This window comes from Drosophila teissieri, chromosome X, assembly GCF_016746235.2.
Source record: "Drosophila teissieri strain GT53w chromosome X, Prin_Dtei_1.1, whole genome shotgun sequence".
Classification (NCBI taxonomy): Eukaryota; Metazoa; Arthropoda; class Insecta; order Diptera; family Drosophilidae; genus Drosophila; species Drosophila teissieri.
The window spans coordinates 8,847,861-8,869,788 of NC_053034.1; the positions used below are offsets into that span (position 1 = coordinate 8,847,861).

The window sequence follows — 21,928 nt, forward strand, 5'->3', positions numbered from 1 at the left end:
AGCTCCACCATGTGCCGATAACTGCTCGTGTTATCGATGACAGTCGCAGAATCTAACAACTAACCATATTTACCTAAATTTGACTGCAATTTCGCGATGCTACTGCCAGCGGATCGCTTGGAGCACTACAATACCAGTTTGGAGCAGCAGCTAAAGCATTTGGCCACCACCATAAGGAGCTACTTAAGCCTTAAGTCTGCGACGACGCCCGAATTGTCGAGTCAAGCGAATCGGTTGTGGGAGTTGGGCCAACGATATCGACTGGTCGTCAAGGGGTAAAAACTTCAATTGATGAACTAAAACAATGCTAATTTGCCATTTCGTTGCAGTTCCAATCAAGCTGCCACAGTTGCGCTACTTTCGGTGTGCCAGGATGTTTACCGAAGCCTGCAGGACAGCATGTAAGTGGCCTAATCCCAACCAGAAACTTCTCTAATTTGCGTTGCTATCCATTATAGATCAAAACTGGTTAGCGAGCTAGTGCAGATATCCGCCCAAGTAACTGACTTCGAGATTGAGTGCCTGCATCTACATCACGAGCAAAACCAAACCAAAACACCTGCAACATTGACCGAATTCAGGAATTTCCTGGCGGAATCGCTGAAACTGCTGCAGAACCAGGTCAAATACCTAGAGCTTCATCTTAGCCAGATGCAACCCAAGTTCTCCGCACCCGAATCCTCTTTGGAGGCCTTCAAATCCGACCTCCAGCTGCCGGAACCTGCAGAAGCACGCATTACCCTCGGATTGGCCAAAATCGAAAGGCTGTCCAGTTTTCCGCTGACTTTGTAGTTTTGGCTTTGCTATTCAGGCTGATTGCTGAAAGAATATAGAAGTGTGCATCTCAGTGGTTTTAAACCACAAGTTCCTATAAAATGTATATAAGCTAACTGCCTTTTATCGTAGTATGTATGTATATTTTCAATGCAGCTTCGGCCGTTTGATTTTTTAAACAATTTTTTGCATAAAGATACTGAAAGCTGACTTTTCTTGCTTTTACTCTTGGTAAAATGTTAATGGAATAATCATTTAGCAGGTGGTTCTTTGTGAAATATCTTTTCGTGGACGAAGAAATAAAACATTTCTTCGAGATGTTAATCTTTCCAGAACTTGTTGGCATCGAGTTAACAATGAAAACCTTGCGCTTATAAGGAAATCAACATGACCCATTGTTAATAGAGCTGTCCATGTGTTTTTAACAATTTAGGAATCATCCACTCTATTTGCATTTCGTCTGTATAAATTTCTTTGTTGATTTCCGAGAAAGCAAAGGTTTCTGCTAAATGCAAATATAGATTGTTAAAGAAAGTCGCTTGGAGACCACATTCCATTGGCAAATTTTCACTGGGCACTCAAAAAAAACACAAAAACAAAAAAAATAATGAAACCAAAACACAGGGTTTGATTGGTTTTCTTTTCGTACAAAGGCGGTCCAATGCTCTCGAGATTTATTTAAAACACATTTTGGCTGATTTTCTGGCGAATTAGGTGTGTATTTTCATTTGTTTATAACGAATATGCAGCAGCCTCGCGCGAATTTCTTGGCATTCGCTTCTTCTTCTCCATGAAAAAACAAGCCGCGTGCGAAAAACAGTTGGTGTGTGTGTGTAAAAAGATCTGCGGAATGATACAAGTTGTATTAGAAGGAGTGTTTACTGTGGCAAGCATTGCAGGAGAACACTTACCGTCTCGAGTTTGGTCGCCAATTAGCGCAGCCTCCTGGCTTCACGTTCGGATTCCAAAAGGGTCAGGATGTCGCCCTCGCGAACTGGTCCCTTCACGTTGCGGATGATCTGGCGGTTCTGCTCGCCGAGGAACTCAACCTTCACCTGAGTACACTGACCCTGGGAGCCGGTACGGCCCAGAACCTTCATGACGCGTGCCCACACAACTGGTTTGTCCATGTTAGATCGCTAAAATTGCTAAATTCGCAGAGAATTCACGTGCAAGTTGCGCTTCAATTGACAGCCGCAAGCAAAAAGGAAGTTGAGCGGTTATCGGCACGGCGACGTGAAGTTGGCTGCGCTGCGCAGGCCAATCGATAGGTGCGATTAACGACGACGCTTACTATCGATTGTGTGTGGCTATAAAATAGCCAACTAAATTATTTACTACTCGAAAATTTGGATATTACTGTTCATATGCCAATGGTAGTTAGTCAAAAAAATAATATTCATATTTCATTTCACTTTTCTAAATCGTTGTACCACGAAGCGAACTTTTTTTTAAAGCGGCCTTGAAATATGTAGCTATCACCAGCCAAGTATTGGCCACATACAGATTTTATTCTTTATTTCTTATGGATTTTTTAAGTGAAGTATTTGTAATATGTATTGCTAGATTTCAATGTGGTACACTTTAATGCAACCTTGAAATATTCTTAATATACAATGTACGATTAATATTCTCAAGAAAATATATTCTAGCTGAAAAAAACTACATTATAATCAGCCAAGTTGGCAGTGCTGCAACGAAAGGCAAAGAGTGCTGTAAAATGTTTTTTTTATGTTTACCTCCGTCAAGTTATGGTGTTTGGTATAAAAAATTAAATATTTTGCGAGACTTATAATTGCATATAATATTATGTTTGCCTGGTTATTGCTTTTAAGAGAATACAATTAAAAACACACGAGTGATGACAGTTGCGGCGTTTTGCAGTACTGCTTGTCCCGCCAGAGTTGTCGGTCCACTCAAATGTCAACAAAATAAAACAATACTTACTTTTATTAGCCATTTTGGCTATGAGAAAATCTTTCTTACAGTTATCAAATGTATGTTTAATTGATGCCTGGGACAATGACTCTCCGTGAGTAAGTTAGAAAGTGGAAAACAGTGTATTTGACCCAACGAATCAGACGCCCTGGCAACCCTAGACGTGGCACCACGTAGACATTTGACAGTGAAAGTCGTGTCTGCGCTTCGTGTCCACTTCGTGCCTTCGTCGGCTTCTGTTTTCGCCGCTTTACCACCGCCGCTCGTCACTTTTTCATTTTCACTCGATCGCGAAGGTTGTGTGTGCGTGCGTTTTTTCCCCCTCAGCCGATTTCCCAGCCGAATTTCCGTGTGTGCGCCGCGCATTCGATTGCATTTGGAGCCCCTCGACAGACATTGAAGAAAGGAAGCCAACAAGATGAGGCATCTGATGTTCCTAATGCTGATGGTCCTGCCCATCGTCATCTGCACCTTCTCGGCGCGTAAGTAGAGCCAAACCATTGTGAATCTTCGCCGATAAATAACAATCGCTGCTCGGTGGGCGGGGGTGCTGCTGCCCATCCGTATACGTGGCATTCTGCCGACACATTTGCTACGTGTATTATGCTTTATTCGCTTGCCAATCGCTGCAAATCGTTTGCTATCATCGTAATTCGGCGATTTTCATTCATCTTTTGTGGCCAAAATTTTCATCATACGGTCAAAACTGTTGAGTTGGCATGAACCCCATATCGCCCTCTCGCTCTGACTCGTGAGTTGGCTAGTCTGAGATGGGCTATTAATGCGTTTAGTTTCCAAGATCAAGGCTTCAAACTCAGCACAGGTGTTTTTTTTTAAGGATTCTCGGTATATATCCAAGTTTCACATTGATCGGCTTACTATATCCCAGGTTTGGGAGACAGGTGCAGTGCAAGTTTGCAGGGTTTTGAAGTGCATACCAAGTCAAAGTCAAAGTACCCAATTGCATATAACTCCGCAAGCTAAATGACCCAAATTACAATAGTAATAAATATAGGTTACAAATATTACATATATTTACATATTTCAATAACCTGTCGTCAAGAAAGCCAACGTAGTAAATATATCATATCTCTGATTAGTTTCAAAGATTGTGAGCATACTTGTCTTCAATTCTTCAGCACTCACAATAACAACTATGTTTTTTCTTCCACTTACAGCCAACAAGTTTGGAGCCTATGCCGCCGAGGCCGTGGAGGACGACCTGGTGGACGTGGAAGGCGAGGAGGGCGCCGTGACTGGCGAGGATGCGGAAGCGGACGAGGACAGCGACACGGGCAGCAGCAGTTCGCCGAATGCGGACACCTATCTGCTCTTCACGAAACCACTGTACACACCTGGCCAGCAGCTGGATCTGCCCGGCGGCAAGCCCGTCGAGTTCCTGATTGGCTTCACCAACAAGGGTGCCGAGGAATTCGTTATCGAGACGGTGGAGGCCTCCTTCCGCTATCCCATGGACTTCAACTACTTCATCCAGAACTTCTCGGCGGTGGCCTACAACCGTGAGGTGAAGCCCGGCTTCGAGTCGACCGTATCGTACACCTTCCTGCCCTCGGATCAGTTTGCCGGCCGTCCCTTTGGACTCAACATTGCACTGGCCTACCGCGATGCCAATGGCATTCAGTACAACGAGGCCGTGTTCAATGAGACCGTTCTGATCTCGGAGGTCGATGAGGGTCTGGATGGCGAGACCTTCTTCCTGTACGTCCTGCTGGCCGGCATTGTCGTCCTGCTTCTGGTCATCGGACAGCAGTATCTGCTCGGAAGCTCTGGCAAGAGGAAGCGTGCCGCTGCCAAGAAGGTGATCGAAACCGGTACCGCCAACGACAGCACCATCGACTACGATTGGGTGCCACAGGAGACGCTGCGGGCGCTGCAGAAGTCGCCGCCCAAGTCCAAGACGCCCAAGACCTCGCCCAAGCCCACCAAGCCGGCCAGTCCCAAGCCGGCTAGCCAGCAGAGTCCCAAGCAGCGCAAGGTCAAGCGTTCCGCTGGCGATGATTAAGTGTTCAACTCCGCTCAAGACTGCACATATCCCAAATAACAACGAGAGCGGTAGCCACACAACATCGGCTGCCTGCCCATGGAGCAGCAACAGCAAGTCCCAACACCCCCCCGCCCCTCCCGCCATTTTCATCCTGTAGGGAGCAGAGCATAAAGTTTCGTAATTAATTAGTTATGTACAATCATGTTCGATCATTTCTTCTAAAGATCATACTATCATAATTTTTTTTTCGTCTATCGAGATTGTTAGTCTTTAAACGAATACCGAACCAACGTTTCCGCAGATTTGTTTTAGAAATTTGAACTTTGAAATGCCCGAAAAACTGCACATACTCCAAACACAACAACAAAACAAATGAAAACAAATGAAAACAAACCAACAAAAAATGAAACCTAAAGAAATTCCTTTGTGAGCAATTGTCTTCGTTTGTTGAAGACACATTATAGAAAAGAGGAGGAGCAGCCTAGAGAATGATTCGCCGTCGAGTCGTCCCACTGAAAGGAATAACGAACGAAAAGGGAGACTAGACCGATCGATTGAGTTGTAAGACAAGAAAAAGAAAGCCTTCCACTTGTACGATACGTTTAAATTAGTCCTACTATTACAAAGCGATTGATTGCCCTCTGTGTTTATTTTTCGTTTCCCCCCCCCACAAACACACACATCCCCTCCATTCCGATTTGGACTGTGTCATTCTTTTTCTGTTTGGACCGCAAGATGTTGAAGTGAGTTTTTTTTTAGCTAGAGAAGTCGCAGGAAGTCGACCGATGAATAATGAGAAATTTTCTTACAACAAAATGAAATGAAAAAAAAATACAAAAATAAAATTAAAAAAAAGAAAACTGCAATGTTTTTAATTCATGTTGGGCAAACTGGAAACATTCTCTTTTTAAATTTAATAGAGTTTATCACCAGGAATTGTAGTGGCATAAACTTTTGTGCGGCGCCATCTGTTGGCGAGCATGCTAACTTACCTTACAACTGCATCGGCTAAACTTTCAATTTAGCGAGCTTTCGGCGCTGTTAAAATTGGCCCACTCCACAGACCCGTTAGCAGCGCTGTTAGGCCCATGGCAACTTGTTGTCCTGCCGCTGTTAAGCATTCGCATCGCCCATTGTAAGTCATTCGTCAACAGACTCTCGTGCGGTTCGGTTCTCAGCCTCAGCCTTTGAATTCAGCATACTCACATCACAGTCACAGCAAGTCACTGCTCACTGGTCACTGCTTACTGGTCACTGATCACTGGTCACAGTTTACAGTTTACAGTCACGCAGCTACTGCTTTTGCCCGGTTTTCGAAAGATATTCGAAAGTGCTGAACACACATATTTTTTTTTTTTGGTTATTGTGCTAAGCTAAGAAATTGAGTATATATATATATATATATATATATATATATATAAAGTGTTCTGAATACCATTTTTAAATTCAAATACAAACGAGCGAGCCGAAGTGAAAAGTGTGTGTGGCAAATATTTAAATCCCATTTGCGTTCCGATTCCGGCGGAGGATTCAGCGCAGAAAGCCTGTGACACAGAGAACACATCGCAGTCAAAGGTGAGTGAAGTGCTTGACAAATGTAAATATGGTCAGTTGCATTGTGAGAAGGACTCAAATCAGCAACCAGGAGACCCCCACTTGTAGGTCCAAAGTTTGGGGCTATGTTTACCACAACCAAACGGAATAAGTTGGAAAATGGGTTTTCAAATTTTCGGAATCCGAAACCATTACTTAAAACGAAACCGAAACCGAAACTTTTGGGTCACTTTAAACGTGATTTTAAAATACAACTGATTATACTTATGCTTACTAAAAATGAACAAGTGTAAAGGCCACTTATAAAACACTAACATTAAAACATTAACAAAGGAAAACAAGCTGTGAAAACCTTTAATGAATTGCATTAGGGAAAATCACTTCTAAATGAACTGTTTTATTATGGCAGTAATCGTAAAAGTGACGAATTAATAGCACTCATTAAATTACCTAAAAGTCGTTGGGAAATGTAGTACATACTTTTCCAATTTACGAAGCACTGGAAGCTTTGGCTAAATTTCTGAGCAATTACGACTTTGGATGAAATCTTAAAAGAAATATTTGAAATATCCTTGGCGTAATGTAAGCAATGAATTCATGAATGTCCTGGCAGGTGCCTATGTGCACATGTTTGCTTATTTGGCCCAGAATTTGTTTGTCTGTCAACAAAATGGTTGACTTGAATCGAGTCGAGTTGAGTTGAGTCGAGTTTTGGTTTGGTTTGGTTTTCAGCCAACTTTGCAGGGGAAGAAAATGAAGTGAATTAATTACCTCTTCGGGCTTGAATTCGTAATTAATTCACTCTTGTTCCATGCCCGTCGTGTGGCTCCTTCTAATTCGACTTATAAATCATGTTGGATGAGCGCTCGAAATTGGGGGGGAAAACCGACGGGCAGGTGGGTGGTAACCATTTGAATGGCAAAGACATTTTAAAGTCGTCGGTAATCTGGTCAAAAATATATTTTACTGCCGAAGGGTAAAGTTGTCGCTCAAACTTCAACTAATATAAACTTTTTGATGGTTACATGTGTGGAAATTTATATTCGATTTTTGTTTTGCGAAATTATCGTGCTTTGCCAAACTTTTGTTAACTTTTTAACGAATGTGAACTAGTTTTTGCGCCATAAACTTTGTTTGCCTATTATTTAGTTGGGTTTATATTATATATTTTGTATGCTTATATTATAATTTATAATTTATATTATTTTGGTGTAACCTCTTTGCTCGCGTTGTCCGCAAGATTTGCTGTCATTTGCGTTTATTTTGGTTTTGCTTCTGTTTGGCTTTTTCTCTATTTGGGTAGGGGGTGCAAATAATTTTCAAGCAATTTTACTTAATTGCCTTTTGCAGATAATAAATCATTTTCTTTGCAATTTGCGCCGACATCAAAAACCCGCACTTAAGCGGCGGTCCCCGCAGAATTCAGCCACCTCCCATTTTTGTTGGCCTTCATTCCAGTTAACCCCTTTCATCCCCCCCCAAACCTCGCCCTCCTGCCACTTTCACCCACTTTCACTGGCTGCTCAATCAGACCTTAAGATGGCCTTAGTTGGTTGCTCCTTTTTTGTGTGACGCTATCTGCCTTTTTGCTAATTAACTTGGCTTGTTGCCTGTTGCCACAAATACAAATACAAATACGCACACACTTGCAGAAAGACAGAAAGTGTGCCTCATCTACACACACACACCCATACACACCCACACACACATAGGTCAAGTTGAATGAGCTGCGTTTTGAATTTCTTTGGAATTCGAAAATCTCATTAAAATGTTCGCCGAGTCTCAAGGATATGGGAAATATCGACCCTCAGAAAGGTGTGTCCTGGTCCAAAAACTGATTGTAGTTGGCATTTTATTGTTTTCCTAAGCTTATTAACCCCGTACTCTGTTGAACAACAAAGCTATAAACAAAACAAAGGTTAAGTAAGCCAGTCTGAAGATGCAGATACTTTGCACAGTGAAAACGGTATTTAAAACAAGGAAAAGTGGAAAGGAGTTAATAAAAATGATAAGGTAACAAGAAAATTCTGAAGCACCAAAGGAAAATCGAATTAAATAAATTAATAAATTATTATTATTAACGATTATGAAACCAATCAGCAAAGTATGCAAACACAATTTGATTATTTACCTTTCAACTTTCCGCACTTCCAATGCTCATATCGGCAGGCCTGGATTTTAACGTAATGTACCGCACTGTAGCCGAATTGAAATATGAAATTATAATTGCATTTGCACACTGAACGGGCGAACAGAGAGAAGATTGTCGAAAAAATAATCGCAAACGAAACTGTACCATTTAATCCCCCTCTTTCACCTATGACCCCGGATAGAGACAAGCATGTGCGATGACAACATTTTCCACACCCGAAACAAGAATGAAAAATGATAATTAAATAACAACTAACAGGCAAGCGGGGAAATGGCAAATGGGAAAGCGGGGAAATGCTGGAAAAACAGGGTGCGAGCTGTGGGTTAAGGACTGAGCTTGTAATTCACTTGGCTGACCAACTAAAGTTTCTCCTACCGAAAATTTCTGGACAGCACTTGTCAGGGAAAAGAGAGAAGAGCACAGTGGAAAACTATTTTGGAAAGTGATAAGTGAATTAAACACCAAATGAAAAATACAATGGAAAACACCGAAGCTTTAACTTGATTGTTAATTGATCTTGAATGAAACAAGAGTCTTCTAGTTTCTGTTTTACAACATATATGTACTATAAAGTTAGAAGAGACACACATCTTTTTTATGGGTTTATGAAATCTATTTGATTTCATAATAGTTTACATGCTGAAATAATGATTACCGATTTTAAGATGCCTGTGATGCTTAAGCAGCTGCGGATTTCCAATTAAAATCTTAAAGGAATTCGTATTATAGTTGATAGAAGCAAAGATTCCCAACAACTTAGCTGGCAATTTAACAATGACACTGTTTTATGTACTTTCCAGTGTGACAAACGGGGCGATGGCATTGGAGGGTTAAGGCTGGGGGAAAGTTAAGGGGGTGTTAAGGGGGCGTAAAGGGGGTGTTAAGGGGGCGTTAAGGGGGCTTTGCCAGAAGACCTACACGCAAAGTGGAGTAAGGCAGCGTAAAGTTAAGCAGAGACGACAACTTTTTTGTGCATGATAACGACAACAACACAACACTAATGGCCATGTATGTATGGCATGGCATTCTACACGTGTGCGCCTGTCTGTGTGGCTTTTCTTCTGTGTCTGTGTTGTTGTTTCTCCCCCCTCGGTGCACATGTGTGTGTGTGTGACAGGCGGCTGTCATTTGTAATGCGCTACGCAACAAGAAAAAGGAAGAAAGGATAAAGAGGAGTGGCAAAGAAAAACGAAGGGGGAAAACTATTTCCCGACTAAACTATTTCGGATTCCTCGTCAGCGGAAAAGCAGAAAAACCTCTAATGATACGAGCACGTACAACTGGCATAGTTCAAAACAACAATTAGGTGTTAAGCAAGCGAAAGGAAAGCCAAGCGCCATCCAAGTAGAAAACTGCTTTTGACATTTTCAACAAATTGCACTGGCTTCTTATCGAGTTCTTAAGTTTTCAACTTAATCTCCAATTGAATTTGGGTTTTAAATTATTGTACAAATTAATTGAAACTAAAAGAATGATAGTAGAATAGTAAATGATGATGAACCTAAGTGATCATAATATTCGCTAACTATTTTTGTGATTATAAATTGACAAGAATATTCAGCAAGATGACAGTAATTCAGTTGAAGTCTAGTGACTTATTACAACTAATATTTGATTAATTGAAAAAATTGAAAGTGATCTAGAAAAAGTACTTAAATAGTCCTTTAACTTTACTTATACATAAATATGTACATATCTACGTCAGGGTCTGGATAAACCCTGTTGAATTCCATAACAAAGCAGTAAAATATCTTGTCTCGGAACAATAACTCACACACACAGGCACACACACACACAGACACACGTACACACAGAGAAAAGCGGGTAAACAATGCCATTGCTTGAACAATTTGAAAGCCGAATGGCGAGGAGATGGGGGGGGCATAAGGAATTTTCGTTTGTCACCGCTGCTTTTGCTTTTGCTGAGCGCCGACAATATTCATAAATTTTTGAAATAAATGTTTACAGACACTTTGCACGATTTCCAACCTATTTTGTTGTTGTTGTATTATTTTTTTTTTTTGCACATGTTGTTGCTTTTGTTACACGGCGTACTTTGTTGTTGCGCAACGCACTTGATGCAGATGAGATATATCCGTGAATGGCGGGAAAAATGGCAGTATCTGTGTGAGTCTAGCTCATCTGCATGGGTGAGTGTTTGAGTGTGTTGAGTGTTTCAGTGTTTCAGTGTTTGAGTGTTGCCAGGATGGCAGATAGTTCACTCACTCACTTATTCATGACCGTTCAATGCGGCTTGTATTTGCCAGAGTTGCCACACAAAGTCTACCCCCACTTTTCACCGCTGTCACATCGAATCGCAATCAGTTCCGCAATTCGACACGAAATTAAGTCGTCAACTTGGCAGATTGCTAACTTGATTTTGACTTTGGTAATTGCCGTTTAAGCTGCTTTCAAGTTGGGCTTTAAGTTAACAAGAGTATGCAGTAGAAATATTTCAAATAAAATTTAAAACATTTATCGCTTCTTTCAAACTGCATTTGAAGTACTATATAAGCTCTAGGTTCCTTGAAAATGTGCCGCATTAAATAATAATAAATATACAAGTTTGTTTATTCTCTCCACTTTCGTTTGCTTTTTCGCTTGTTTCGCCGCAGTATTTTTTAATGTAATTTGGTTTGTTTGTTACTGTTTTCTAAATTGCGCCTGTACCCTCACTTTAATCATTTTACTCGCTCTAATCTCTGGTACTTTTACTGGAAATTGAGCTGTGGATAGTGAGAGTTGAGTTGCAATGTTCAAAGGGAATTTCTGGACGAGTCCTGTGCATTTTTCATGAGGATTGCACACCGAGAGCAGCGCAGCATCAATTAAACACTTTTCTCCCATGGCTAACACAAAAATAAAAACGCAAAATAAAAATAAAAATAGCCCGAGGGGGAAAAGTGGGGAAAACTGGGAAAATGTGGGGAAAGCGGGGAAAGCAACAGCCGGATGGGTAATAAAATATTTACAAAAAAATAAAAGTGCCGGACAGCAAAGTGAGCGTTTTCTCTCTATCGTTAAGCGAGAAAAGAGAACGAGGATGGGCGAGAAAGAGATGGCGCCACTTGCCGAAGTGCCCTTTGCCAGCGAAAGTGCGAAAGAGAGGGGGCTAAACGGGGAAGAGAGAGAGAGAGAGAGAGGGAATCAATGTTCAAGTGGACTGAGCTGCATAAGTGCATCCGTTGAGCACAGCTCCTTGAACATTTTTTAGCTGATTCGTTTATGCTATTTACCCGACTTCTACTGCCAAGTGCACAATTTTGTTCCGCCTTTGATACCCCGTAATTGTGCCACAAACGGGGTGGATATGGCCCATTCTTCAGCCGTAAACTTTGAGCGTAAGTACTGCCAGTAAACTATGTTTTAAATAGCATACAAATAAAATATATAGCAAAGGATTTCAATTGGTACAGTTCGTATGAGTTTAGCTCAAGTGAATGAACACCCAAAGAACGCAAATAAACGATAAATATATTAATTATATTACAGGGTATCAAATGATCTATATACTAACCAGTTCCATTGGGGGGAGGTCCAAAGTTAATTCGATTAGTTGAAGGAAAACGAGTAGCTGCAGGAAATGCAATCCATTTGTAGCCAACTTTTTTTGGGGCGACCTCATTACAGTAGCATTTACATTGGGCTTTCTGCTTGATGGAAAACCCAAAAACTTGATTTATGCCTACATTTTTCGGGGGCCACACTTGATTTGTGGCCATGCTGGAATACGATTTGTGTGGGAAATCTCCGAGTTGCCATGCTCAACCTCCCCGAGTTTGCCATTTAACGCACATCCGATTTTGGTCAGATTCCTTTATGGGTTTATGGGCTTTAAGTGGCCATTAGTTTTCATTTGCAAATGCTGTATTTTTTTTTTGTTTTTGCCTGGTTATGTGTATGTGTGGAAACGTTTAGGGTCAGCCCGCAGTTATTTGCTTGGCTTCAAACATTTGGTCTGTCTGCAAGGACACCAATTAGCCGTCGAAGAGGTCGTGAAAAATGGGCGGAGTTTGGGCCTAATTTGACGCACTGTATTTTCCTTTTTTCCTTCCTTTTTTCGCTTTTCTGTTCGCCTGACCTTTTTTAATTACACCATGTGTATGTGGGTGTGGCAGAGAGTCCTTGTGTGGCTGGCCAAATATTATGCGCTTGATGTGGCAGCAAAAAAGGCAATAACTAGACCCGCATCGTGTACTTTTTGGCAGCAAACTGGCTAACGAATGAAGAAAAATGGTTATGGAAATTATCGCAGATAAAGCCCTATTTCTAGATTAAATTGAATACTTTTATTCACATATATACTCGCTCTGTTTATTTGTCAATAGAAACATTATTACATCCTACGCCCGTATAAATTACATTGTTAAATGGCTATAAATTTAATTACAATTCGAGTGTTCATTTTCATTACCTGGTTTTTGCCGCATTAAATGCAATTTTTTTGTATAACTCGCCTTTTATTAGGTGTTTATTATCCCATTTTAGCCTCAAAGCTCAAGTGAGTGTAAACAAGTGCTGTGCTACCTCTTCATCTTCAGTTGAAGTGCAATTAAGTTCAAAGGTTGCTCAGCTTGAGCATTTCGAACTTTTATTTTATTTTTATTTAATTAAGGCCTATGTTTCCTATCTTTTTTATTAAATAAATTGACTAAAATGGCAGTGCCTTTGGAATTATTTTGAAGAAATAGTTGATTTTCAAGGTTTAATGGTGCTTTTGAAAATGTCGTTGGCCTTCTTTCTTTCAGTGTGCTTCCAGTTGGGACCTTGATCATTTGTGACCTCGAAAGTCCACACCAGCCACTAGTTTTTCCTTCGTTTTTCCTTCATTTTTCCCTCCCTTTTTTTCAACTCGTTAAGCTGGGGGCGTGACACATCGCTCAATGGCATCAACTCCTATGTGATTGTGATTTTTTAATTGCACTGTTTGGCCGCCGAAAACAAAGCGTTAGACAATGAGAGAGAAAATGAGACACAAACAAAAGTGGATTAAATTGTTCGGTTGTCAGTTTCAAGTTGATTTTATTCCATCATCTTTTGTTATGCGTCGTGCAGCAGATAATCAGCTTATTACCATTCATGTTCAGTGCGTTTGTTTTCCTTTCAGTTATTTTGGTTCTCTCTTTCTCTCTCTCTCTCTTTTTTGCATCCGCATCCACAAACAATGGTCTAAATTGATTTTAACCCCCCTGCACACCCCTGCAAGCCCCTGGGGGCTGCTGCCCCTCGTTCCGCCCACAATCAAGGCTCTGCAAATATCAACTTGCAACTTGTTTGTTCGAAACTTTCATTGAACATTGCATACTTATGGCAGGCGCATTGATTGGCCCTAGTTCTGCTGCTGAGCCACCCACTCTTCTCTTACTTTCTCTCTTTCTCTGGTGGGAAAAGCAATTTCAATGGGGGAGGGGGAATTGCACAATGTCGAACTCTCGGCGGGCCAATGCGGCGTATGCTTGATGCTACTTGCTACTAGTACTCGTATGTGCAACATATCAAGCATACGCCGCGTGTACATTAAATATATCAGCGGTAGCGGGCAACTGCCGTAATTTTTACCAATAAGATATACTAATATATGTACTAAAAGATATCTCCTTATTTATTTTACTTTTATTCCAACTTTTTTTTGGTTAAAGTGTAGAGGAAAAGGCGCAAATGTCCTGCAGTTCGCCTTTGTTCCGCCGCGTGCATTGAAAATCTCTCTCTATTGCTGTTACCCAAATCCCGCCATCGTCCTTTTGCTCCTTTAACATCCGCTAAATCCCATTGTCCACTTTCTCTTTATTGCCTGCCAGCTAAACGAATTTCATGACTAGGCTTCCGGTTCCCTCATTTTTTTCCTTTTTTTCGTTAACAAACTTTTGAGAGCGGGGCGGAAATAAGGAATTGCAAGAAACTAGTTTTAAATTGTATTATGCACAGCTTAGCGCTACTTAGTTAACTTGGATAATTAAATAAATGGATAGAAACTTTCTCTCTTTTAAAAATTAGTACTGCTAAATAAATTGATGCTATCCAAAAAAATAAAATTAATGCATTAAGCAAAATGGCTGATGCAGTCACTAGCTTTCCTACAAACTATAAAAGAAATCATTATAAAAGCAATATAATGGCAAAAATGGTAACTTTCAGGTTTAATGGCTCGAAAGTTTGTGCATTATTCTTTGTTGTGGCTTAAGAATTTATAACTATCGCCGATAGCAGAGGCAGCAGCAGTAGCAGACTCACTCACTCAGTTGCTCCCCCAGGTGGAGCAGCACTCCTATTTTATTGCCCCTGGGATCATTACACCGCAGGAGGGCAGCTGAAAATTGGCAGAATATATTGAGTGCCTGGTGGCAGCATCTGCGGTCTGTTCGCATGATTTATGGACCTACATGCAGCTCGTTCAGGCCAAAAAAAAGAGGTCACAGGGGCATGGGGGGGTGCAATAACAAAGCCCAAAAAAAAACAAAAAAAAGGGGGAGCATTTTCCAGGTAGGCAAAGTGAAATGAGGCCTGTCCGGTCGCCGCAGGCAGGAAAATGGCAAACACAAAGTTGGAGTCGAGCAACAAAATTTTCACTGCATCTTCAATGCAGGCAAAACACACCAAAGTGTGTGCGTGTGTGTATGTGTGTTGGCCAACTTGATTGTGGTCACAAAACTAAGGCTTTAAAACTTGCCAATATAAAACAAACTGGCTTATCTGCTTTTAATGCGCTAAGGAAACACAATAGTAATAAGGTGAAACGTCTGCTCTTTAACATATATTATTCCATATATAGTCCACTTTTCTTTTTCAAATTCCCAGCTGTCGTGGTAACTTTGTTGCAATTTTCAGGCGATTATATATAATTCAGATGCGCACGAATACACACACTTATGATGGCCGCGTTGGCGAGGTCCCGTTTCTGTTTCCGTTTCCGTTTCCTGTCCGCTGGCGTTTCCATTATGATTTCTATTATTCGCAGACTCGGCACAAAAATTGCGCTGCAAATGAAATGAAATAAAGATTCAGCTTAGGAGCAATGACGATGGGGCATGATGACGATGAAGATGACGATGATGATGATGATGATGGTGGTGCTGATGGCCAGGACGTTGGGGACCCGCACATCTGGAGTATTTATGGGCGCGGTGTGTGTGCATGCGAGGCCATAAAGCGCACATGGCCCCCAGGAGTAAGTGGTCAGCTCGGCGGTGGAACCTCGGTGGCTTCCAGTTGGAAGCTTCGGTTTGCTGACAGGCACGGAAAACAACGAAATAGAGGAGCAGTCTGACAGGTGACGAGTGCCGAAGGATATGGGTGGGCAGTGGTTGGTCTGTATCCTTAACCCATGACTACGAGCAGCCACTCTGGTTATGAAGATTCGCACAGGAAAGCAACAGCAATTCCCCCCCTCTCCCGCACCCGCTGGCTGTCAATTAATGACCCATTTGGCCAGCCAAGGGTTAAGGGCTGCACTCGGCGGCTTGGTGGATGTTTCTATTTCAGGAATTGCTTCTTTTTATACTTGCCACCATTTTCAACGTGCTCAAAACACATATGTATACATAGACACGCAAAAGCAGATGCAAACAGTCTGGAATATTGTTTACCCATGATTTTAGTTAGTTATTATATATTATTAGTTATAATATAAAGCTTAATACATAACATAAAGCTTCATGCAGTAAATATTAATGAAAGAGATTTCCTCAAAAGTGCTGGCATAAAAATGATTCAATTACTGCTCACTGGATAGTTGCTATTGAGCTGTTCTCGTTGTGCCCTCTGACCTGCCCAGCTGCACTCCTCCGGAGTCGTGTGCCACAAGTGTCAAAAAGTGTGCGCCCTCCAAGCTTTTTCCAGGGGGCAGGAGCAAGGACTCTTTGTTCGAGTTGCCCCTTCTCTCGGCGGCACTTGTGTCCGCCTCCTTGGCAGGACTCTTCAGTGGAGTGAAGTGTCGAAGTGAGCAGGGAGATATGTAGTTACAGATGAAATGATCAACTTGACGCGCCTCTTTGGCTAGCAATTGTAATATCTATGGGGAGTAGGTTCGCAAAAATTATAGAATTTTCAAAGTCACATTATTGTAGAATTCTTGTGTTTCAATCTATTTGCTGTGCAGGCAAAAGTGTTATGCAAATACTGGCATTTTATTACGTTTGATTCCCCTCAAATGCCGAAAGTTAAAATTACGCTTGATTCACCTCAAATGCCGAAAGTTAAATGTGCGCGGTTTAAATGCTAAAGCAGCAGCATATAATCATTATAATCTAAACAATAGTTTTATTGTCTTACTTTGTGGCTACTCGGATTTAAGCCGTGAAATGCAGCAGCAAAGAAACCACCGAACTGTGACTGCAATTTCGTCTGCCTCTCTGCAATTTGAGGAATCTCAAGGCGAAATGCTCAGTGAATTTTCCGACTGTGTGCTTGTGTGTGTGCGTCAGTGTGTCTGTGTGTCAGTGTGTCTGTGTGTGTTTGTGCGAGTGTATGGGTGAGATCCTGAACCGCCAGAGGCTACTCCCCTTTTGCTTGCCTTTTTCTTTCAACTCTCCTTGCTCTCTAATTGAATATGCATATTTAGCTGTCAGTCATTTTGATTGCGTAACTAACCGAAATGAAACGAAATATGAAGCCCCAAAAAGGCAAACAGTCTGTCCAAGACCCCAAAAAAACCCCAATAACCCCCAAATCCCAAAAACCTCATCCCCATACAAAACAGGCCGACCTTCAGTCCGCCCAATCAAACAAATATCCCAAAAATAACCTCAGTCGTCTAAACACTTTTGCATTTGAGTGGCTGGACGACAAATCAATGTCATCATCTTGAGCAGCATCATTGTAATTATCATTGTTCGAATTTCAATATTTTGGCGATGCACTCAATCAATAACCACAAATGCGCTGAGAAAAAAACTGATGGAAAATAATTTTTTTTAAAACCAAAATAATTTGAAAACCACAAACGCTTTAACAACTTCTTTTCATTGAAAACTCAACAATGACCTGGGGTAAATGAGTTAACCACAAAAGACGTTCTTCTATAAATTTGGCGACTTTAAAACCAAAAGTCGCTTAAGTAATTTTAAGTAATACAATTGATTTTTGTGGTCAAATTCTATTTTGCGGCCAAGTACAGTGGCCAGCCATAAAAGGTTCGATAACAATAACTGAGCACTCTCTTGGCATATGTCAATTAACTCGGATAATTGTGCATTTCTGTAGCATACATTTCGGAGCACCGGACAATTGACAGTTGATAATGCATTTTAATTGTGGGAATATGAATGGATTGCCAGATGTCCACTGCGTGTGGATGGATGGGATAGTTGGATAGCATGGTTATGTACACACACGCACACGCAACTCCATTTAATTTTCAGTTTGGGGTCGGTGGGCGTGGCATTGGAGATAACTAATTATTGAAAGTCAGCTGAATTGGACAACTAATTGAGATATTAGCAGTTAATTAAATTTCTATAGAAAGGGGCATTCATTTTATATATTTTTTGTTTTTAATTCAATAAAATAAGTAAACATTTTGGCGCACTGTTTTTATTATTCTTTAATCGACTCGCAGTAATTTCCCTTTATTTACTTACCAAGCTTATCTATCCAAATCGCATTGTGTCCACACGTTCAAAGCACCGACAGTTAATTGAAATGACAATTTTCCCCTTTGCACCGCGTTTTGTTTTCATTTTGGTTGCCGATTGCTGTAATTATAATTGGCAATTTGCAAATTCAATTGACTGCAATAATGTGCCGGCTACCACCGAAAAATCGCTATGAATAATGCAATGCAAATTGAATTGCGTATTCATTCAATTAGAGTGCGGATCAGAGAGCTGCAAGAGTGGCATCTTTTGCCACCCTAATCACACTCAACAAATTTGTAATATTTGCTTCCCATAATTAACGTTATAAATGTATAATTTTTCTTTTTTAAAGAAACTCTCCCCAGGTACTTACCCCTTTCCTCTCTTCCGCTCTTTTCACGTCAGACAGCTGGTTGTAGCTCCTGGAAAATAGCTGGCTCAGGCACTTCCTCCAGTAGGTCGAAATCACATTGTTGATATCCTCTGCTGCCACATATCACATATCACTGCACCACTCACTCACAATTAGTATTTAAAAAAATAAGATCGAAAAAATGGTTTGCTTACGTAGGACTTTTGAGAAGCGCAGAGGAGGGCACATATATTTTGGTATTATTTAGTATTAAGTATTTAGTATTATTTAGTATTTAGTATTATTTAGTATTTAGTATTATTTAGTATTTAATACTATTTTAGTATTTTTTATTTTATTTTTTAGTATTTAGTATTATTTAGTATTTAGTATTTAGTATTATTCATTATTTTCTTTTAATGTAACTTAATACTTTCAGCTATCTTACTTATAATTTTATAATTTCACTTTGAATGCCAGCTAGAACAATAGAAATAGCATAGTGTTAATTAAGTATAATTATTATTTACTAATATATAAGCATTTGCCATAATATATTCTCTGGTGCGGATGAGAATGCGGATCCGAATGCGGATGCCAACTGAAGAAGCACAATGCGCACATAGAAGCCCGCATAGAATCATCCGGTTAAACGCAGGCGATTGGCAATAAAATTCTAATTTCATGCAATTAATTTAAATAAAACGTTGCCAACTATTACTTTATTGCCACTTCAGTGTTGAAAGTTAAGGGCTTGCGCTTGAGCAAGAGTGACGCAAAGGGTGAAAAGTGTGGCAATTTGCAGAGATCTCCTTTATCCGTCTGACATTTAAGCTTCAAACGCCCCCAATGGAACTTCTCGAGTAATCAACTTAAAAGATATATCTCCGCCAGAGCCCTGGGAATTCAATTATTGTGGCATATCGGTGTGGGATTTTTGCACAAGTTTGTTGGCTTTGTTTCTACCTTTTTGGTTATCTATCGGATTGCATTGGTAGTTATTACGAATTGATTAAGGTGATTGCATTGCAGTGATTGAGGGGGAAAGTGATTAAATTACAGCTCTGTTGGGGGCAACAATATTGAGTTTTTTTTAAAGTATTACAGACCCAAAATGCGTTACATTTAGATATTAAGAGTATGCATATTGTTGAAGCTGGAAAGTTGGTAAATTATTCTACAAATTATATTCTACAAAAATATTGAATCTAAAGGCTGTTGAATAAACTGCGATATGGATTAGCACCTAAGAAATAACAATGAAGTGCACATATAAGTATGATTTGTTGCAGCGCTTAGGACCAAGAAATAGTCGGCTCAAATAACGTTGGCCACAATAAGTATGTATGTACGTGTAAGTACAAAAGTCACGAGTGTAACACCTCTGGGCCCAAACCCTTTAATCCGTTTAGAGCCAGCTACATGCACATGCATACATTTATACATCATAAATAATTAAGTTATCCTTCGATGTTTTTACCTCGCTTTTCCTTTTTTCCTTTTCTTTTTCTGGCTTTCCTTCATTTTTTCTGTTGTTTTTTGGTTTTTTTCCCCCCTTTTCCCCTTTTTGGTTCGACAACATGACAAATTTATCCTAAAGTTAATTCCCTCACTCAGAACAGAAGCCCCTGCGCCTGTGGCTGCTGACCCCTTTGCCCTGTCTCATGAACTTTGGCCTGTCGCTACGATGGCGGGCACAAAAATAGCGCTTTTGGGTACTTACTTCTTCAATTATTATTTGCTCAACAAAATATCTAGAAATCTTTGTTAAAGGCTTAATTTACGAGTAGATTTTGCAAGAAATCAGTTTTCTTATTTATAATTTTATTTATTCCAGACTACAGAAAGTGTGCCAGCTAAATGAATTATTGCCTCGTAATTAAAAGTGCTCTGCATAAAAAGTTGTGCATAAAACTACTTCAAAGCCTTTGTCACATACAATATGGTAAAAAAAATGAAAGATGCGGCTTTTATATTTAGTGCAATTTTTTGTCGTCTGCTGTGTGTGGCTTGTGTCTGTTGGGATGTTGTTCATTTTGTTGGCCATGTCCTCGGCTGGGCGCAATTCGTATACATATTGATGAATATGTATAAATAAATTTCTATTGATTTTTCATTATTTATATTTAATAATAAATAAAGCAAACAGCTGCCCTCTCGCTCGCACTGCTGCGATTGCCCGACTGGCTTTTTTTCCGAAAGTGTTGACACACCTAAGTTTGAAATTGAGTCGTTGGAGCACATTGATTGAGTTGCTTTTATATATATATATGTATATATTTATAAGTATATATATACATTCCTGTTTTTTTTGGGGATACACACGGCTTACACGAAAATTTCCGCTTTGCTGCGCAGCTCAGCAACATTTTAAATTCCCCCCCACAGGATTTTGTGAGCTTTACCAACATCTTTCCTTCGTTTTTTTTTTTTTTCTATTTTGTATACCACCATCGTGTTTGCGCTAAAAATAATTAAATTCAATTGCAATTCAGTTATCGTGCGACAGCTACAAAAGAACATGAAAAAAAAAAGTGCTGAACAAATTGTGATAGAAAATTCAAAATGTCTACTCCTCCCATTGAATATTTTCCGGTTTTTTTGGTTTTTTTCCTGTGGCGAGAACGGAAAATATTGAACATTTATTTATAGCCAAATACGCTACGTTGCACCTGTGTGTGTGTGTTTGTGTGTGTGTGCGTGCTGTCAACAAGTCCAAGTGTGTGTGTATGCGTCTCTGCACACAACAAATCCTTGCTGGTGTTCGAGTGTGCGCCTGTGTGTGTGCATAGTCGGGTGTAAAAATGATTGAGTGTTTGAACTGAACTTTTGTGTCGTTGCCATCGTCGTCATCAGTGGCGGTGGAATATGGAAGTGGAGGCGGGGAGGCGGAGGGGCGGTGAGGCGGAGAGGCGGGGGAAATGCCACCCACCATGAACCAACCGAAAACCACCCACCGCCATTCAGCATCCCTCAAACCAAAATCCCCTTCAGGTACACTAAATATTTTTTTAATATGTGACAAACTGCAATAAATAATACGATAATATTCGCGGACGGAACATTACAAATTTGATATTTTCGAACTTTCATCATTACTATGCTATATATCAATCATCATCAATAAAATTGGAAAAAAATTGAAAAAAAATATAATTTTTTTGTTGAACACAGTACGATTGGGAATTTAATAACGAGCTCAACGAGGTATCACATTCCATATTTGGACCATTATTTCGAATGTTCTGATCAAAAGACTGATATTTAAATCGCAAAAAAACAGAAAAACGATTTTCGGCAAAAACCATCACCAAAAATTTGAAAAAATTTGAAAACAAAATTCAATTTTATCCGTAAACACAGTTCGATTGGAAATTTAATTACAAATTCAACGAGATATGACATTCCATATTTGGAGCATTATTTCGAATGTTCTCATCAAAATAGTGATATTTAAATCGTAAAAAAACAGAAAATCAATTTTCTGCAAAAATTCCAAAATCATCATCAAAAATTGCAAAAAAATGGGAAAAAAATTGAATTTTTTCTGTGAACACAGTTTTATTGGAAATTTAATTACG

General features: G+C 40.1%; 4 protein-coding genes across 4 annotated transcripts in view; 3 read left to right on the forward strand and 1 right to left on the reverse strand.

Moving 5' to 3' along the window:
• The first annotated feature begins 5 nt into the window (after positions 1-5).
• LOC122624333 lies at positions 6-984 on the forward strand. The gene is made up of 3 exons (XM_043803835.1): positions 6-275; positions 330-401; positions 459-984. Exons 1-3 carry the CDS (start codon positions 97-99, stop codon positions 790-792), a joined length of 585 nt encoding a protein of 194 aa, XP_043659770.1. The 5' UTR covers positions 6-96; the 3' UTR covers positions 793-984.
• Positions 985-1,405: 421 nt separating this feature from the next.
• Positions 1,406-1,991, reverse strand: LOC122624334 (40S ribosomal protein S28). The gene is made up of 2 exons (XM_043803836.1): positions 1,686-1,991; positions 1,406-1,617 (listed from the first exon to the last, which is right to left on the reverse strand). The coding sequence occupies exon 1, from the start codon at positions 1,902-1,904 to the stop codon at positions 1,707-1,709; it is 198 nt and encodes a 65-aa protein (XP_043659771.1). The 5' UTR covers positions 1,905-1,991; the 3' UTR covers positions 1,406-1,617; positions 1,686-1,706.
• Positions 1,992-2,926: 935 nt separating this feature from the next.
• On the forward strand, positions 2,927-5,577 carry LOC122624332 (translocon-associated protein subunit alpha). Its single transcript, XM_043803834.1, has 2 exons — positions 2,927-3,194; positions 3,891-5,577. Exons 1-2 carry the CDS (start codon positions 3,131-3,133, stop codon positions 4,733-4,735), a joined length of 909 nt encoding a protein of 302 aa, XP_043659769.1. The 5' UTR covers positions 2,927-3,130; the 3' UTR covers positions 4,736-5,577.
• Positions 5,578-6,204: 627 nt separating this feature from the next.
• LOC122624553 overlaps positions 6,205-21,928 on the forward strand; it is a 43,350-nt gene continuing 27,626 nt past the window's right edge. The window contains exon 1 of the mRNA XM_043804190.1: positions 6,205-6,292. The gene's annotated coding sequence lies outside the window, so the exon portion shown is untranslated. The remainder of the gene's footprint in view (positions 6,293-21,928) is intronic.

Coding starts and splice junctions, on each gene's coding strand:
- LOC122624333 (XM_043803835.1), top strand. CDS start 97: ATGCTACTGCCAGCGGATCGCTTGGAGCACTACAATACCAGTTTGGAG. Junction 276..329: donor TATCGACTGGTCGTCAAGGG/GTAAAAACTTCA, acceptor ATTTCGTTGCAG/TTCCAATCAAGCTGCCACAG. Junction 402..458: donor CGAAGCCTGCAGGACAGCAT/GTAAGTGGCCTA, acceptor TATCCATTATAG/ATCAAAACTGGTTAGCGAGC.
- LOC122624334 (XM_043803836.1), bottom strand. CDS start 1,904: ATGGACAAACCAGTTGTGTGGGCACGCGTCATGAAGGTTCTGGGCCGT.
- LOC122624332 (XM_043803834.1), top strand. CDS start 3,131: ATGAGGCATCTGATGTTCCTAATGCTGATGGTCCTGCCCATCGTCATC. Junction 3,195..3,890: donor CATCTGCACCTTCTCGGCGC/GTAAGTAGAGCC, acceptor TTCCACTTACAG/CCAACAAGTTTGGAGCCTAT.